This window comes from Cyprinodon tularosa, unplaced genomic scaffold (genome assembly GCF_016077235.1).
Source record: "Cyprinodon tularosa strain WSP-4 unplaced genomic scaffold, ASM1607723v1 ctg465, whole genome shotgun sequence".
Classification (NCBI taxonomy): domain Eukaryota; kingdom Metazoa; phylum Chordata; class Actinopteri; order Cyprinodontiformes; family Cyprinodontidae; genus Cyprinodon; species Cyprinodon tularosa.
In genome coordinates, this window is record NW_024039191.1 from 786322 (window position 1) to 806546 (window position 20225).

Genomic DNA, 20225 nt, shown 5'->3' on the forward strand with positions numbered 1-20225 from the left:
TTAACTGTTTATTTGATATACAGCTCTTTATTATCAGCACTTTATCTTCCAAACATCACAACCTGACCTGAACATCAACAGTTTCAGACAGTTTTAGAGATTTATACAGCTTCACTCTGCTTCTCTGAAGCAAATCACATCTCAGGACACAGAAACATCTTTGGCTGACATATTATTGTTTGAACAATTCAGAAATGCAAAACAGACAAAAATGAACAGAAATCTAAAACAAAAAGGTTCCTCTACAGCAGATTGTTTTCCAGGTTCTGGGGGTTCAGTTTAGACAACAGGGACTAACTGACGAGGTCTACACTGCAGCCAAGCTCAGTTAGAAACCAGAGAGTAAAGCTAATGGGTTCAAGGAGCAGACGACAACAGATAGACTGCTGAAGAAATTCAAAGTTTAAACCAAATCAACAAAAAGTTTTGGCTAATTCTCCACCCTGTTTGCACAGGTCAGACCTCTTTTACAGTTTTTCCAACCAAGCAGAGTGTCTTCAACCGCTATCTGCTATTAAAGGGCGAAACAACACGGAATAAGCCAGATCCGACCAGTTCATCGGACTAACGGCATTAACATAAAACAGGCAGCGCCTCGCTACTGCAGCGCAGCACAGACTGCTGTCAGTCCTCTTTAGATTTGCTTCTCAAAGAAATGAACTATTGTTACTTTTTGGTCTAAGAGTGAATCCACAACAAGCAACAAACAGAGGGCGACATTAACCTGCAGCTCTACAGAAAGACCTACTGAAAAGATCAGATGAATCATAAAGCAAAACAATCCAAAGAGGTCATATAAGAAATAAAGCCATGACTGAATGTTTACCAGCATAAAGTAAAGGAAACTAACCCGACCCCCAGTTCAGCAAAATGCTGAGAAAACCTGTTTGGTTCCTTCTTTACCTGAGCATGTTTAGAAAGCAGCTATGCAGATAATTTAAAGGCAAAGACATTGGTTTGATTTGGCAGGACAGCAGATAAAGGCAGCATACAGATGAACTAGTCCTCATTTCTTCCTTCAGATTAAGCACTGCTTCCTTCTGTGGCAGAAGTTTTTTCATGGAAGTAGTTAAAGGCACATGGACACACTGACTGATCCGCCTGCTGTGAGAATTAGAGACGAAACCATAAGCTGCAGTTAAATCAAGATCTACAACTTTTTGGTCGATATGAAGAAACTACTTACAGCTACAGGCCTAAAGAAAATGAAAAATACCATCGGCCTTTCAAATGGGGGCAGAAGGCTGCTTCATAAAAACCTCTATTAATTCACACCATTAAAATAAATCGAATAAAAATGGAGGAAGAATCTGCCATAAATCCACAATAAAATGACTAATTCTTGTTCTGAAAGCAGCTGTTAAAAAACGCCTAGAAACCAACAAACAGGTGAAGTTTAGCATAAACTAACTGAATGTGTAAAATATCGGTCCGGTCTGTGTGTTTCTAAACAGCAGGAGGTTCCTTCAGCCTCTGGGGAAAACTGATGAGTGAAAAAACGTAGGAAAGGCACAGTGTCTGAAAGTAGCTCTGCTGGGTCCAAAAAAATTATCTTTAGAGCAGTTTTCCCTCCACAATCCAAGGAGGAGGATGGCATCATCTCCTGCGAGCGGCGGGGCTACTCGCTGAAGCTGAAGTTCAGGCCGATCCCGGAGCTGTCTGTGGTTGGTGACGAAGGGCCCGCGCTGGAAACGGCGCTGGAAGGGATGCTGCCATCTTCTCCGAAAAGACAAAGCAAAAACAAAGAGGTTTTTTTTTTTATCAACAGAGATGTACTCTTAAAAATAAAAAACACAGATGGCTAATGAGGAAGGATGACGGTAAAAGTAAGCCCCTATCAATCCTCACAACACTCTAAAATAGTTTAAGGATCAAATGTATGAAAAAATGTCTGTAAACGAGCTGCTTCCATGGAACTGATTTTACCTGTTTCAACAAACCCAGACGCTCACAGGCGTTGTACAGTAGCAGCCATTCAAAATGACCCTTCCCTGTCCAACGGCAGCCGAATGGCAGCCAACTCACAGCCACTGGAGTCACCCCCTGCTCTTCCTGGGCATGCATGGTTTTTTTACTCTGACTCCACCCTTTCACTGTATTACAGGGTCTGACCAGGAGAAGATGCTTCTCTTTAGAGCTTAACGTCCACAAATCATGACAGAAAGAATGTTTTAGTACAAAGATTCATGTTCAAAAGAAGAAATCTTAGGGGACCAGCCAAAAACCCATCAAGGAAAGACCCGCCCTCTCCACTTAAAAAAATAAAGTACATGCACAACCCTGTACCCGCTTCCAGGAGGGAACGCCTATTAAACATGTGCGAGGGCGTGGAGCCCATTTCTCCTCATGCACGAGCCCATTTCTCCTCAACCACGCTCTGTTTAAAAGTTGCTGTTTGCATCACTCATACAAGCTTACTTTCCAAAATAAGATTAGAATTTTTTCCACCATTACTTTTTCCACCTTACTAGAAGACTCACTTCTAGTAAGTGAAAATGTGGACGAGCACATTGGACGGCCTTACATAAACATATCACCAGAACGATTGACAATTAGGAGGACCACTTATTTAGATGATCCACCCGGTAAAGAACATCCTGGACTATACCTTTAATAGCCTCCTGCTTTTGTGAGGTGACATCAGTGAAAATGACTGGGATAAAAGTGTGATAGCCTAACATGTTTTTTTTTTTTTATGCCAAATTAGATCCAAATGCTCCTGAACAGGCAGAAACTTCCTGATCTAGATTCATATCTCCATTGTTATTTCACAGCATTCAGAAATTTAGCATGTTTTTCCAGGCATGTCATTATGCAACGACTGAATGTTGATTCATACACACACAGGCAAATATCCCCCACCTAAAAACATTTAATGGCCTAAGGGTAAAAAAAAAAAAGAAATTAGCTCCATCATTCAAGTCCATCACTAAGGAACATGTTTCAACCACTGTACTCTCAAAAGAAGAAACCAAATTAAACAGGTTTTTATTTTTTCCAGAATGATGGAAATGTTTGAGCGAGACATTGGCCGTGTCGCCCAGCCCCACATGAAGGCTGGAGGGCAGCTGGGTGAGGACAGCTACCACAATCGCATCTCATTATCAACACGCTCAGACCCAAAACTGATGGAGATACAGAGGAGGAACCACGTCATTATAGAAACTAAAACACCTCCTCCTCCATCCAGCCATCTTTGTTCTACTGTTTTAATGTCTGCTTTGCTTTTTCTACATGCATCATTTCTACTTTTTAATGTGGTGAAAATCACATCCGTGTTGTATTTGTTCATGATACCTAAAGTGAACATTTTATGCTTTACATCGGGGGTCTTCAACGTTTTCCAGGACAAGGACCCTAAAACTGATGAAGCGGGGACCCCCTCATTTGAAATATATATTATGAAATAGTGTTCTATCAAACTGGTCCTATTGTCACTCTATTACAGATGGAGTAATGTAACTAAAGTAATTTCTCCCTAGGATTATTCAAGTATTTCTGATTCCTGGTTGATGGGACAGGTGTTGTGAATGAAACGGTGCCCAGCTTGAAAGAGCTCCTGTGTGTCGCATTTATGACTGAAAGACATCTTCTGCTCCATTTATCTGTTTATTACAGTCTGTTGGATTGATGTTAATGTGGATTTAAAGACATTTCAATTAGTGGAAAAAACTGCAGGGGGGGGGGAATATAAAAAAAAGTCTAATCAACCAAAACTTTCGTGACCCCCATGCAGTACCTCTGTGGAACCCCTACGGGTCGCTGACCCCCTGTTGAAGACTTTAGCTTTACATCATTCCCTGTTACTAAAACACACTATACCATGACTTACACTGGTCCTTTAATGCAACATTAACCGTGACAGGAACTCCAGTCATATTCCTTTATAACTGCTCGATTAGATGCACAGAAATGAAAGCAGAGTAAAAACCTTTCTCAGAGATTGAAAGATGAACATGTCCCTTAAACTAAGCAGGAGGAAAAAGTGAGTCAGACGTAAAAGGGATGGACTCCTTGAATCTTTTTGTTTCTGATGAAACTGAGCTCAGATTGTTGGGCTGCAGACTGAGCGCTCCAGCAGCAGAGTTTGGTTTTCTTTTCTTACATAAAAGAATCAAAGTTTCCATAAACGGGATCTAACTGCAGTAAATGTAAATCTAAATAAGTCATTTTTTTCTTTAAATACGTTTATTTTTTTCTTGAATTAAGCAGGTAAGTGAAACTATTTGATTAAGAATAAGACAATATACATTTGAAATAAGAAAAACAACTGCTTTGCTCTTAAGTCCATAATATCTAATAATTTTAATGTGTGAAAATACTCATTCCATTGATCGTCTTATTTTCCTACTAAAATTAAAGGTGAATACACCTATTTAACTTATGTTTAGATTGTTTTTGCAGAGGGCATTTCTGAAACTGTAGGTCTGGGCTTTGACTAGGCCGTTCTGAAGCCTCCTGTTAGCTCACAACCTGTTAGCTTTGAAGACTTCTGCAGCTTCTAATAGCCTTGCTTCTCTCTTCTCAGCTCCATCCATCCGTCCCTCATATTAACAAATCTGAGCCGCTTTGCCGTCTAATCTGAACCACAGGGTCCCCACAGGATGATGCAGCCACCACCGTGTTTCAAAGGGAAGGTTCAGAAAGGATGAAGGGTTTTCTATGAGGCCAAGAGGGTTCTCCAAAGGGCTTTAAACTTGCTTCTTAAAGCTTTTATCCAACAGTGGTTTTGTTCTTCAAATGTCCCATAAGGTGGAGCAAAAAAACAGAACCTTTCCGTCGAAAGATTCTCCCACGTTTATCAGTTCAGACGACCAAATCTTTGCAGAGGCAGCAAAACTCCTTCAATCTCCAGAAGGACTAAAGTCTTTGAGTTGCTTGGCGCTTAGGAGAAGCTTTAATAACCAACCCTGCTTGCTGTCCTCCATTGATTGTTTATAATGAATAATTAAAGGTCTTAACAGAACCTCTCAGTTTATGCAGAAGGAGCCATTAGGACGCAGCTTCCAGCAGTGGATTTTATTTGGAAGCATCAGAGTTAATGTGGCCAAATACATTTTTAGACTTAATTTGTGAAGAAAAAGTTAAAAACATAACCACTCTGTTACTGCCTCATACTCTGCATTTATTCCACATAGAAGCTTCTCTAACCTCCTAAACACTCTGCTGTTTGGATATCTATTGAACTTCTGGTGCAATATTAAAAAAATGATGATATTTCTAAGACTTACGCCACAGAGGCTGGCCGGGGGGCTGGAGAGAGGCCTCTGATCCAGAGGAGGACAGAGGCGGCTGAGGGCTGCAGAGACACGTCTGACTCTGAGAGTCGAACAAACCAGAAAGTGCTGGAGAGGAAACAGAAAATCAGGCTGAAGTTGCTTTTTATGTTTCTGGATCTTGTGTTTAGGCCATTTGGTTTCACCTGTTGAGAACAACTGCAGATACATTTAAAGAGTGACTAAATGCCAAATCAACTTTGTCTTTTCTTTTGAGATAAACTATAGAATTTATGTATGATCAGGCAGGAATGTAGGGAATTTGGTTTTATAATCTTTGCAATCAAAGAACCTGCTTTGTGAAAGGAAATTAGAAACACATGCAATCCAGAAGTTAAGGGTTTTAATAAAAATGTGTTTTTCCTCCTCACTCCAGAGGAAAACCCGCCCCCAGAAGTGAGGAGAATCTGATCTGGAAGATCTTTTTAATTTCTGGGATATATTTTTTCAATTATTATTTACAAAATATGTTCTTTGCTTGCAGCAATAAAGGAAGACTGAGTTGATTTTAACATCATGATGTTAACTTGTTTAATTCAACATTATTTGACCAGAAGCCATCTTAGTGCTGTTCTCTGTGAGGTAAAACATGGCCGCTGACTTTTCCTGTTGGCTAAACAAAAGATGCGTAACAGCATGTAAACGCAGCATGGAAACATGCGTGCTACACATAGGGTCACATTACTGCTGCCGCGATTACTCGACGTCTGCATGTTTTTTCTAACTGTTAGTTAAATAAGGAATAGGGGCCTATTGATGCGTATATATTTTTATATTAACACGATTATATGAGAATTTATTAGTTTTACAGTACTTTTACGTAAATGGTTTTGTATTATTTTTGTAAAATGAACGACATTCTCAAATGTTATTGCACTTTAACCTTTTCTTTTATTGTTATTTTCTCTAGATGTGAATGCAGGCCGTATACAATGGCCATATTATGAGCGACAAGTTTCGCCCAGTTCATACTAAGGTTCTAATTTCAGATGCATATAAGCTTCTGCTTGGCAAGGCGTGCAGGTGGCGCAGCGGTTGGCGCGCACGACCCATGTACGGAGGCCTTAGTTTATTCCTCTCTCATACCTACTTTCCTGTCAGGCTACTGTCGAAAAAAACGAGCCACTAGTGCCGCAAAAATTCAACAAAAAAAGCTTCTGCTTGGTAAGGAAGAAATTGGAAAACAACATCCATCTCAAAGTTCCCAAATAGCTGGCAGAGGGGAGGCCTCTAAACAAAACCATAAGTTATTTATTTCTGTATGAGATTTGGTCAAGACACTGACTTTTAGGCGATGAAAACATGGGAGATATGCCTGGTAATTTCATAGCTAATGAGAAAGACCAGATGTCCTAATTTGTGCGTCCCTCATTTCTTCTTTTCAGTCCCGTCGTCCCACAAACCAGTTTCCTGCATCTGACCGGGTCAAGCAGGTTTCTACAGCATAAGGTAAGTTAAATTCAAGACTTTTTAATGCCTTGTGAAATAAAAAGTAAAGACCAACTTCACAATAAACAAGAAAAACTGTGTTGCGACATATTTACCCGAATGTTTATTTTAACTTTAGCCATTACTTTCTGGCCCAGTAGAAACGTTTGATATTTAATTTATTTATTTATTTATTTTTTTTAATTTTATTTATTTATCTACTTATTTATTTATTTATTTTTTTTATTATTATTATTTTTTTGGATGGACAGGACGGGGGGGGGGGGTGGTGGAGTCGGCTCCGTGCCCGGCTGGCTGGTGGGTCCTGCTGCCGGTCCCGTGCCCCCGGGCTATGGTGGTGAAACTGGTGGGGCCCCCTTCTCTGGGGGGGCTCTCGGGGAACGGGGGTGCCTATTGGAGTCAGCGGGGGAGCTGGCTCCCTGGGAGTGCAGCAGGCACCCCAGTCCTTTGCTCCCCATCCCCGAAATCCTCCCTCTGCCTGCTCCATCACTCGGCCACACATGTAGGTTTTTGGGGAGGGGGTCGTTACTGGAGGGCCACACCTTCTGATGACGTCCCCCACCCCAATTTTATTTTGCATTTTAGACACTTCCATCTACATCATTTTCACAACACACATCTATGTAGGGCATTTTCGGGGGGTGGGGGTCAGGGCCACCGGGGGGGGGGCTTATTTTATGGGCCTCACCACGGTCGGCCTCCTCCATCCCCTCTCGCATCTAGACATTGAGGGTTGAGGGTTGTCGAAGGGGGAGGGTGTGCTGGCACCGTCTATCTCCTGGAGGGGGGGTGGAGTGTGCCGGACACCCCCTCTTGGTACTCCCAGTTTTAATTGCATCTGAGAGCAACACGCAACAACACCACATTCGAGCGGGCGCAGTGAGGATCGGGGTCTTCTCACACCCCTGTTCTCCGGCTGCCGCCTGGAGTCTGGGGCCTGGAGGAAGAGCGGGCCACCTGGTCCGTGGTTTTGGCTGGGGCTGGCTGCGGGGCCTAGGTGGCCTGCTGGTGGCGGGGCTGTCACCTCTGCTCTCCCCAAAGAAGGTTGGATGGAGGGGCATGAAGTGCCTGGTTGAAGGTTTTTTTTTTTTTTTTTTTTTTTTTTTTCTTTTCGGGGGGGGGGGGGGGCGGTTCTGGTTGGGTGGCCGGCGCGGGATGGGTGGGCCCCGGTCCCGGGGGGGGCTCTTGCGGGGGGTGGTCCGGTCCGTGTGCGGGGTGGGGGGCCGGGCTTGAAGCAGGAAAGAGATGGGTTGGTGTGGCGGTGTCGCCGCTCCCCTCCCCTCACATCCGGATTTTAGGTTCACTTATGGGGTCATCCGATAGTCCCGGGACCGACCACCGGTGTCACCGGGTTTTTGGTCCTGGTATTATTGGATGTGAGTGTTATGTGTGAATGTGTGTCTGCGTTGTTATTTTCTTTATTTATTATTATTATTATTTTATTCAATTTTTTTTTTTTTTTTTTTTTTTTTTTTTTTTTCCTGTGGTACGAGTGGGGGCACTAGGGAGGGAAGGCATGATTGAGATGGTGTGTTTTTTTTTTTTTTTTTTTTTTTTCTTTCCCAGGTTGGGGTCTCAACCGCACCCTCTCCCAAATACATCTCAAGTCTCCGCTAAGTGCGGAGCCCATTCCCCCCGTCCTGCTCTCCCTCCGCTGGCTGGCGTCGGGGCTCACCGGTGCACTGGTGGAGCTGGGGGTGGATGCCCGGGGGACTGCTGGCTCATTCCTGGCGGCCTCTCCGCTGGCCCCGGCCGGCCGGGGCTTTGCTGGGGCTCCTGTCTGGGGGTGGGGTGCCCTTGGGGCCTCGGATCCCTGGGGCCTGGGACTGGATCCGCTTCGGGGTGGGGCTGGGTGTTGTTCGGGGATTTTCGGGGTCGGTGCCGGTGCCTTCGCTACGATGCCGGTTCCTGGGCGGTGTTTCTTTCCTGTGCCGGTTCTGTGGTATCGGTTCGGGGAGGGGGGGAGCTGCGCGGCATGGTGGGGTGCGGGTCTTGGGTCCTGTTTTGGGCTCCGGTTTTTCCGCTCGCACTTCTCCTCTTGCCTATTTATTTTAATTGTAATTATTAATTAATTTATTTATTTACCTATTTATTTGTTATTTTTTATTTTATTTTTATTTATTTTATTTTTTTCTCTTCCTCGGTGGGGGGGAGCGTTTGCGGGCGGGTCGGTGTCTGGTGTCCGCTGTCGCATTGTGGGGGCCCCTTTTTTTTTTTTTTTTTTTTTTCTCTTTTTTTCTTTGGGGGGTTTGGCATGTCTGTTTTCTCGGGGGGCAGGCGGGCCTGCTGGGTGGGGGTCCTGCTGGCGGCGCGCCGCTGGTGTGTGGGGGTCCGGGCGGCTCCGGCGGGGGTAGTGTTGGGGGGCCGGTCTGGGCGGGCTGGCTGCGCTGGCTGGGTATTCGGGTGGGTTTTCCCTCCTGGAGGCATGGCGGGGCTGCTCTGTTCCCACTGATCGCGGCGGGTGGGGCTGCGGGGCGGGTGTGGGCCTGGGGTGGCTATGACCGGCGCGTGGTGGGGGGCCGGGGCGGCGGAGCTGCTCTGGCCGCGTGTCGGGGCCTGGTGCGGGCTGCGGGGGGGGGTGGCGGACGTGGCTGGGCTGCTTTGGCATCGTCCGGTGGGGGGGCGGCGCGGTTCGCTCCGCTCTGGCTTTGTGCTGCCCCTCGGGCTGCTGGGGGGGGGGTGGTTGCGCCGGCTCTGCTCCTCTTGCGGTTTTGCGCCGGGCGGCTTTTCTGCTCTCGGGCTGATTCTGTGCGCGATGTGTTTCGTTGCGCGCTGTTGGCATCGGTCTTGGTGGGGTGGGGCTGCGCTTTTGGCCGGGGGGGCGTTTTGGGGGGGGTCCCGCGGCGCTCGTGGCCGGTTCGCGGCGGATGCGCATGGGCCCCGGCCGGGGGCGGGGCCGTCTTAGTGTTTTCCTGGGTGGTGCGGTCGCGGTGGGTGTTGCGGCCGGTCGCCGGGGCTTGGTGCGGGGGGGCGGGGCGTGTTTCGGTGCTCTGTGGGGCTGGGGCGTTTCAGTCGGCGCCGTGGGGGGGCTGGTGTTCGGCGCCCGGCCCTACTTCGGGGTGGCCGGCTGCCGGCGGGGCCCGCGGACTCGTCCCCGCGGCTCCCCGGGGCGCCGGCATGGCGGTGGCTGGGGGGCTTCCTCGTGGCTGTCTCTCCTCCTGCCTTGGTGGGGTCTGATTTCCGGGGCTGGCCCCGCCTTGGTGCCTTCGCTTCTTGGGTCCCCTTGGGCGCTTAGGGCTTTGGGTCTCCCGGCGCTGGACTCAGTGCTCTGGGGGGTGTGCCTCTCCGGCTCTCCACAACCACTATTGAGCATTTTTTTCTATGGTTAAAACTTTACATGCACAAGTTCACCCTCACAAACAACTACAGGTGCTAGGCTTCAGGTACTTAGAGATTCACTTCCAAACAGAAACCCCACATTCATATCTTCAGGTAACACAGAGTACATGTCAGACTTAATAATATTACTTTAGTGATAGTTTCAAGGTGTTTGCTTTATTGTATATCTCGTACCATGTTTTTTGGTTGTGCTGTTCTTTTTTCTTTTTTTTTTTTTTTTTCTCCATCTCATTACAGGTGTTGAAGCAGACTGAAAATGTTTTGTCATTGTCTCCTTCCTATCTCCTCTTTCTTTCATCTTTTGTCCTGTTTTTTTCTTTTTCTTTTTCCTTCTTCTTCTGTTTTTCTGCTCTACTTACATTGCAGTGTCCATATGAACTGTAAAACTCCCTGCATAATTATAATAAAGCAATTTATATACATGAAACAAGTGGAGCGGTATGGCAATTGCGATACCGCTACACTTGTGAAAGTAAAATCTGTTGGGCTCCTTTTGGCATCAAGACAATTATTCTTATTGCCACCTTGCCAGACAGGACACTGTAAAAAAAAAAAAAAAAGTTTGATATCTTTAAAAACATTCCATATAGGAAGAAAGCTAAAAACACCATAACAGATTTATTTTTTTAACAACTAGTGAACTAGTCCAGAAGCAAAGGTGGAACAGATTGAGGAAACACCTGCTGCTTCTCTGTAACCTGATTTTGACGCTTCGCATGTGTGACTCCACTGCCTTCATTGCCATCATGTCTCAAACTTTCCCTGGTTCTGTTTTTAGCCATGCAGAAAACTGTTGGCCAGATAGACTGTTTTCATTGAGTTTCCATTCTCCCATGTACAAAACAGACATCGCTCTGCAACCACAGCAAGGCAGACAGTGCTACAACCGTAGTTTCCTCAAAACGAGTCTTGTATCGCGCTGGGAGAATTACATTGGAGCCTATGGGGAGCTCACTGCTCCAAAAATGCACAGGAAGAGCGAGCTCTGCAAGTTGCAAAATAATCAGAGAGAAATATTTAAAAGCGTCACCAAGGAGAGGTCGATTATTATCACATGTATTGGATTTGAAAATAATACTTTCCTGAGGAATTTCCAAAAGCCTAAACGACAAATGGCACCTCTATTTTATGATTAGAATACTTATAAAATGAGCAATGATTACACTATAGATCATTGTACTGCCTCCAAACTTGTAGGGTACACAGATAATCTCATCTGGATCATACTACAACTCTTACTTTGGGGAAATGTGCTAAACTCAATTTTTTTTTTTTTTTTTTTTTTTTTTAGATTTTTCATTGTTATTATAAGCACATAAAAGCCAATAATTACTTATGACTTAGACAGATTTATTTTGTCATTTTGTATACACAAGTGTAAACAAAAAGAAATTTCGTTTAGAACAGCTCTAGACAATTTCATATTTTAAAGTTCAGCCTTGAAAACAGTAATAAATACATAAAAAAAATAGTTATATAAACATATGACTGTATATTTACAGTTCTTACATTCTTTTTTTTTCTTACTTTGGGAAGATATGCCAAACTGTATTTTTGGAGATTTATTCATTGTTATTATAGGCATATAATAGCCAATAATTACACTATAGATCATTGTAGTGCCACAAAACTTGTAGCACACATAGATAACCTCATCTAGTTCATACTGCAACTCTTACTTTCGGAATATGTGCTAAACTCTTTTTTTGTTGTTGATTTTTTTAATTGTTATTATAAGCAGGCCAGATGTGCAATCTCTGCAACAGGAACCACAGCACTGAGCGTTGTGAGAAATCTTCAATAATTGTTGTTGATAGCAGATGTGTCTAGTAGTTCCCATTGATTTTGCTTGTAAAGCGGGGAGAATGGCGCTAGGCTTACCGCACCGTGATGTCACTGCTGGAAGATGGCAGGGGTTACTATATTTGGGCAAAAATGGCCGCTCACAGACTCAAGAGATCGCAACTAAAATTATTGTTTTTATTTTATTACTGATTAACACTAAATTTATTAAATCACTGCAAATGTATTTGTTTTAGGTATCCATTGATTATTCCTTGCTGAACGGATTTTTGGCTGATGCTCATTTTTGTGAGTCTAACCGATCCTTTAAATGCGCAGAAGATATTTTTGGGATGATTCGAAACATCTTCTCACAGCAATGAGAGAAGAGGTTTCTTCCCATGACTGCTATGCACCTTGCTAATGCAAAGTCTTGGCAGTGTAGCGGAATGTCAGACTGATCGCTGATTCTCTGGGATTGAATGACAGGTGGCGTCACGTTGGCTGTGAGCATAGTGAGTATAATCAACAGTTTTTATTACCCTTTAGTCAGCTTGGCTTTCTTAGTCATACATTCATCTTTACTTTGCCTCATCCTGAGCACACCTCAGCTTAACCCCAGTCAGTTATCCCTACTTTTAGACCCGTCCTTTGTGTGTCCTGCCCACTTTTATCGATTTAGTTCCACTTCACAAGCAACTCTTTTAGGGCAAACAGATTTGTATCATAGAGGAAACAGAAACTCATCTGAAAAGCATCAGATTCTGAGTTTAACAGACAGCAAGATATAGACCCATCAATTCAAGGTCAGTCATCAAATTGATCCAGAGACCAGCGGGCCTCGCTAAACTGTTCTCACCTTAATACCTCCATTGTGCACACCTACCTTTCATTGTTTTGGCCTGGGCCTCTGCACTGCTCTCACACACCTTGCTGAGAAACTCCTCCACCTGCTTCAGGGAGAGAGAGTTGTGCAGAGTCTCCAGTGGGTAGATAGAGGGCACCATTGAGCAGCCTTCAAATCCTGCAGGTCAGACAAGAGAGAAAAAAAGAAAACTTTCACTGTACCGGTTCACTGGCTGTTGGTGGGGACAACGGCCTTCATGGTGGAAGTTGGTTCCATGCAAAACCACAACAGAAGAGTTAAAAGAACTACGGCAAGAAAAGGCAGCCTTTTAGGTTTGTTAAACACACACGGTTACAGGTTAACGATTGGTGGCGGTTAATTAGAGCCACTCTCTCATTGGTTAAAAGGTAAACAACACCATCAAGGGCGGATTTCTCTTTATGTATGTAGGAAAGTGTAAAAAACAAACGATTATAGTACATAGTGGTAACTGAAGGAATGTTAAAGGTCCCAAAATATTCAGAAAAGGAAGGCAGTCCACTGTCAGTGTCAAAGCCTTGAACCTGTGCTCTGGTTTCCAAACAGCAAACCTTTCTAGTTTGCCAAAAAGGAAAATAAATAGACAAGACTTTGAAAAAATTTGATTCATTCAAGATCTAAAAGAAGAGTGCACAAAAAGTAATCACGCAGAGTAAAATATTTTTAGTTTCAGTCATGTACCTCTCCTGTTTGACTGAGTTACAGAAAAAATAAAGCCATACTTGGAGTAGATTACATTAGTGCTGTATTGAACACTGAACTCTGGATGTGATTTAGTACCAGACAGCAGGAACCGTCTGTTTACAGCCATCTTTCAATCAGCACAAACTAGAGCAAAATGCCAATAAGTCTGACAGAGCTGCAACACGACGTCCGGATGCCCGGGCAATCCCTTCACACCTTCAATGCTTGGCACCAACCTTTACAGCGACAGGAAAAGGGTTCGAATACCTTTTATTCAGCAAAGTGAAACTAATCAAATCAAAAGCTTTCCCCAACAGGTTTTTATGTACAACTAAGAGCAATTAAAAAGAAAAAAAAAATATTTCAAATGTTTATTCATATCACCAGAATGAAGTGGCATTAGCTCTGCCTTAATCTACCTGGTAAAAAACAAATCAGCCCCCAAAATAATGAAGTTAATCCATCCTGATTCACTCATTGTATATCTAATTATTTCCATAAATTACACAGATAAAATGTAAGTAAAAAAAAAAAAATTTAATTTCAAATTTAGACTTTTTTTTTATTTTTAAGGCTTATCTGGGCGAGCTCACCTAGATGTAATCAAATCCTTGATCAAAACCCCAATATATTGGAAAATATAACTGGGGGGGGTAGCAGGGGTTAGGGCTGAAACAATTAATCGGACTATTAGATTACTGAAAAATTCTTCAACTAATTTAATAATCCATTAATGCTTAACTTGAGTATGGAGACTGTAAAACATGCCTTTAACTGACAGAGCAAACCAGTTGGAGCAGTAATTATATCAAAATACTAAAATAAACATTTTGTATTAAGTTTTTAAAAAACTTTTCTTCTGTTAATATTCTCTATCCAGAACTCCTCAAGAGGAAAAGTTTTAATTTCACCTGGTTTAAAAATCTTCATTATCTATCCCATAATTAATTGATTAATCAAAGAAAAAGAATCAACAAATTAATTGATTGGAAAAATAATGCTTAGTTGCAGCCCTATATTAGATGTGCAGCCATAAAGCATTTATATGAGTAGAGTAGGCTATGGGTGAGCTTTAAATAAAACTGCTCATTTGTGTATTTATTATACATGTTAACTGTTGGTAGAATTCTGGTTTCATCATCCATGCACCGTCTAAATGTAGCTCTGGAGCTCAGCAGAAACTATTTCCTCTGCAAAGAAAGTGAGTGATGTAGAACAGGTTCACTGAAGCAGCAAAGGGAGCCCATGAAAGAAAAGATCCCCATGTTTACCACCCTGACAGCTGGCCAGCAAATCCAGGTGGACCTGAGGGTGGTGGCCTCAGTCTTACAGGCCTAACTGGTACCGTTATGCTGAAAGATCTCAGTGCCAACATACAAACAAGCCTGAAACTAAAGAAGCTGGAAGTAAGTCAAGGAAGGGGTGGATTCTCAAACAGCGGGTGCATGAAGGTAGTATTAGTCCTCCGTTTATGGATCCACTTCATCTCTTATGTTAGGCAGTCAAATTTACTTTAGAGATTAAAACAGCAGCAGAGGCCCAATAAAGAACAAGATTAAAGAGCTTAAAGACAATGAAATGACATTTATTTCCTTCTCCATCATTACCCACATGTAGAGAAAAAACACTTAGTGGAAAAGGTGAAGACCCTTCTTTGTGGATAGCATTTAAATTTGTATGTTTGAGTTTAGCTGAAGGAAAATTTATTCGACTGAAGCTCTTTTTTAAAAATTGAATTCCTGTCTTTCTTGCGATGGTTTATCTATGACAACCATCAAATTTCAATTCATACCTCCAAGATAACATATGTGGAGATTGTCAATACTGTCCGCTGATTGTTTATTAGAGTACAGACATTCAGGTCTGTCTAATTTAACTAAAACTGAACAAAACCCCATAATTCAGCTGTTTGTTGGTGCTTATTTTCCAAACCACACCACAATTTAGAACTACTGTTGGGATGCTATGATCAGCATATCTTGTTATTTGATTAGCAGATGATTATTGCATACTATAAAATTAATACTGTCTCACATCTGCTGTTGTTTGGGATTAATAAATGCCCTTTTTGTTTTAAATAAAAATAAGTGCCCTTGACTACTATTGGATGTTTGTAATTACCATTGATACAGATAGACGATACAGAATGATAAAAAAAAAAAAAAAGACAGGAAACCAAGCCATGAAAATGAAAGTAGGAAACTACAGCTGATGCAAAGCTTGGAGTGCATGGACAGCAAATATCCTGCTCCTGTACCAGTTCAAAGGCACAAGACGTGGAAAACGTGCGCAGAGGCTACAGGGGCTAACCGTGGAGGCACTCTGAGAGCTCCTGACCACACAACAGTTGGGTCCTGAGGAGGCGGAGGTGGTGGGGGCAGTGGTGCAGGTGATAGGAGAAGGACCTATCCAGGGCAACAGGGTCAAACCCTTGTAGCGCCAACTCAGCGAGTTCATCTGAGGGAGGAGAGGCAGAGGACAGAGAGGAGGAAGATGACAGCACAGTGGAGCTGGAGGAGGAAGAGGAGGAGTGATAGGAGCTGGAACACAAACAACTGAAAGCACTGAAATGTTATAAAGAAACCAAGATAAACATGAAAAACCATTTAGCTGCAGTCTTTGAGTTTGTTCTATAACATGTCTTTAATATGTTGACTTGCACAAACGCAGGATTCAGGGAATGTTGATGTAGACTGCAGTACATAAGGATTCTGTTTTGTTTTAATGTCACATTTTAATATTTACATATATATAATGTGTGTGTGTTGTGAATATAGAAATCAGTTAGTAAATCTAAACATTGTGGTCTTCATTATTCCATAAAACCAAGTCACATGTAAACCTTTTAAGATCCGGTATACACAGACTAGGAACCAACTTTCTGGGGAAGTATTAGATAGTTCCAACTACTAAAATTAAGGGGAAAAAAGCCATTGGTCAATGAAGAAAAAAAGAGAAAATGTCATATTATAAAAATTAAGGAGAAAGAGTCAACATGGCCTGGGGGGTGATAAAATTATGATGAAAGCATATAGGTCACAGATAGAACGGAAAGCTGTCTCTAATGTACAGGATTTTGCAGAACTTGAAAACGGACAACACAGTATATGCAAAAGAAAAATGGGAGAGGGAGGCGAACATAGTGATGACAGGGGAGGATTGGGAGGCAATCGATAAATATTAGTGAAAATGTTGGAGGGAATATTGATGGAAGATTACACTAAGGTATTTAGCGAGCCCTGTACAGAGAAAGCATGGAGATAATAAAAGTTGGAAATCTTGTGGGTAAACGAAAGTGAATCACTTCCACGTTTCCTGAATGCTCCCGTATAACCCAGTACTGGGCAGAATTAAAAATGATAATTGATAGAAACTAAAATACCAACCAGTTTTGAAATTATGTATCTCGGGAGAATTGAGACTCTCAATTTAATAAGAAGAGACAATTATGAATAACTTTAAATTATGTTGTTGGCTAGTAAGAAAGGAATAACCAGAAGATGTCAAAATTATTTGGTGCTAAAAGTGGATGGATGGATTGATGTAATGCTAGCCATTTAAGACATGGAAAAGATATAATAAACGGCATCTATTAGACAGGAAATTGATAAATTCAACAATATCTGGAAAAAATGGTTTGAGTATATAAAGCAAAATAAAACTGATTTTGTTTAGGGGCTTGTTGTGAAGGCTGAATGTTTATTTAATGTAGAAGGCACAAGAATGAGGAAAGGACATTTACAATATAAGGAATGTCGCTAAGAGTTATACCACATCCCCGTTACAATTTTACTTAAATTATTTTATATTCTGTTTGTTGCAATTTTTTAAAGTTCAAAACTAATATCTTATTAGTAGCAACCTAGTGGTTAGGGCACAGAACCTGGAAACCTGAGGTTGTGAGTTTGAGCGCCGCTACCACAGACTGCCACTCTGGGTTTTTGAGCAAAGACCCTTAACCCCACACTGCTCCTCGGGTGCCCCACAATGGCAGCCCACTGCTCCCCAAGGGGATGGGTTAAATGCAGAGGGGCAGTAAAGGAGAACCTGTTGTGACAATCATAAAGTATTGGCTTTGCATTACCTCGTTACTCTGTAAAATTTGTGAAATACACAATAAAATAGAAAAAAAAAAAAAAGAAATGATAGTTTGACATTGTCCAACAGGCACTACTTTACTAAATTATTTATAAATTAAATCTGAAATCAACACATATAGAATATAAGGTTCTGGAAGCAGAACACAAATCAAAGCGTATGCAGACGATAGTTCCATGTTATGTAAGGACTTTATGTGCTGAACTAGAAGTCAAATGAAAATGACCTGGAGAGGAATCAAAACTCCTTGAAATTACAGCTTTATTATAGCTTCTCATATTTAATATATTTCATTGGGATTTATTGTGATGGACTAACAGAAAGTTAATGTTTAACTTAAGTTTATGTTAAATATTAGCTTTTTAAAAGCTGCTTAAATAAAAATTTGTTAAAGTGTGGCGACACATTTACTAAGGTATTTACCTATAATATCTTTCACTGAAATCCGGAGGGGTTCATTGAAAGTTTATAACATAACTGACAACATACGAATACTTAGCAAACTGACTGATGAGACTAAAAAACAGAGAAACAGCAATGAGGCCTGTAGTAACACTGGAGGAGCTGCAGAGATTTGTTTTGACTTTCACATAAAGAGGGAATAGTGATAAACTGTCCTCTCCTGTACTGTCCCTCATTGTTTTCTGAGGGTCAAAGCGTATAATAAAAGATAACTCCCCCAAACTCACCAAAATGACTGAAATTTGATAACGATAATGAATAAAATTGTACAAAAATGGACAAATGAAAGTCAGACTTTACTTTTTAACCAAGCTTCAACAGAATGATTGAAATAATTAACTCATTAAACAGCCCTGGACAAATATCATGGTCCCCCTAGAATAGTCTAAAAATGTGTCGACTTACTAACATCACAAGTTTATGTAATCTTGAAATCAGTCTGGGGGCCTACATAAAGGGCTACAGGTAGTCACTGAGCTGTTTGGTGACATGGCGTGTACCACACTCAACATGGACCAGAAGACGTGAAGGAAAGAGTTGTCTCAGGAGATTGTAAAAACAATTATAGACCAGCATGTTGAAGGTTAAGACTATCAGACCATCTCCAAGCAGCATGATGTTAGTGTGACTACAGCTGCACATATTCAGAAATTTAAGATCCATGGGGCTGTATGATGATGTGACTATTGAGCTTTTTTGAAAGAAGCTGAAACAGGAAAACTTAGCCTCTAAACCTAAGACTACTGGGGCAGTTTGCTAATGATGAGTGAACCAGAATACCTGCTTAGAAGAGCAGAGGTCTGATTGACAGTTAGAGGAATTGATTGGTTGCTGCTTCAAGAGGTTGTGCAATAAAATATTAAGTTAAGGGAACCATTATTTTAGCCCAGGCCGATTTCATTAGTTTATTTTCTAAAAAATTCTGTTGAAGCCTGGTGGAAAAGCAATGTTGGAGTTTTATTTGTTGTTTTATTCTAAATTAATTTTTTATTTTGTTGTCCGAATTAAGTTATTTAATGTCTATTGTGGTTAGTAATGCATTGGTCAGGATTTTTGGAGCCTATCAATGATCACAGCATCAAATCTATGAATTCTTCAACTGCTGTCTCGTGTTCATTAACATTGTATATTAAGATATCCAAATTATAGGAGATGAAAAAGTATCATGATTTGAGACAAAATTCAATCAAAATGGAAAAAAGAGGAAATATTGTTAAAGGATGAAGAGGGAATGCAAAAGAGGTTTTTAGGTGGCTTTAAAAAAAAGCCATTTAAATTTAGCCCTAGAGGGACTGTTTTGTGATCCTACCTCCACACCAACAAGCAGTTGCCTTCTCTCCCAGCTCTGCCACACTGTCTTCCCCTGTCATTCTTCCACCCCCAGCAATTATCCTCTATAGGAAGCATTGTTTAGCCATAGCCTCTCCTGGCTAATTCTCCCTCGCGGGCTTCTCAAAAGTACTGCTGTCCTACCCCCCCTGGACCCCTCATCTCAGTTATGGTGCACTCTCTCCCGGTGTTCTCACACCGATTCCCAACTGTTTCTGTCTGAGCTCAGAATGCTGCCTCTCCTCCCTTCTTTTTTGGGATGATTCATCCCCCTGTTTTGGGCACTCTGACAAAAACAAACATGGAAAAAGCGTAGGACAAAGATGCGTGTAGATTAGAAAAAAATTCATTAACAACACAACAAACTACTCTTAAAATCGGTGGCCGGTCACCAGTGGTGGTTGATCACATGGAAATTTGACAATTACCGAGCTGGGGCGATTGACCGGTGCAAGTCTAGCTGTGGGTTTTTTTCTATTAAAGGAGGGGTAATCACAATTTGTCCATGTGTTTATGACTCATTCGAATCCAAGAATCCAGGGTAAATTCAAGTCAAAAAACCAATACCTTTAAACCATTCAGATCCATTTTTAACACAATAAATACCCACTAACACCAATCCAATGCTGCAAAAGGCACACAACACCTTAAATGAGAAGAGAATGGGAAGTACATGTTACTAAACAGAAACCAGTGTAACAAGTGGCAGGATAATTCACCAGAGAAAGGGCCCAGTCAATCAGCAGTTAGGGTACATCATTTTCCAACAACTAATTAAATGAGCTTTTATTTTAATTAAACTTCTTCAAGAGAAAAGCCAAAGCCTTTTAGATAATGGCAGAATAAAACCGAGTGAGTCAAACAAGCCTGCTGGGTAGGGAGTGGCGTGAAAATAGGATTCCCGAATAATCTGCGATTTA

At 42.0% G+C, this 20225-nt stretch overlaps 1 protein-coding gene across 19 annotated transcripts in view; it reads right to left on the minus strand.

Annotated features, from left to right (window-relative positions):
• The window catches only part of ppip5k1b (diphosphoinositol pentakisphosphate kinase 1b), an 88991-nt gene continuing 68766 nt past the window's right edge, over positions 1–20225 (minus strand). For 10 of the 19 annotated variants that reach the window (XM_038301287.1, XM_038301285.1, XM_038301286.1 and 7 more), the window contains 4 exons: positions 15727–15873; positions 12733–12870; positions 5232–5345; positions 1–1719 (listed from right to left, as the gene is read on the minus strand). In XM_038301287.1, coding sequence (XP_038157215.1) covers positions 1619–1719; positions 5232–5345; positions 12733–12870; positions 15727–15873 — 500 coding nt within the window. In that variant the 3' untranslated portion in view covers positions 1–1618. The remainder of the gene's footprint in view (positions 1720–5231; positions 5346–12732; positions 12871–15726; positions 15874–20225) is intronic. The other 9 variants (XM_038301295.1, XM_038301290.1, XM_038301298.1 and 6 more) reach the window with 4 other exon arrangements.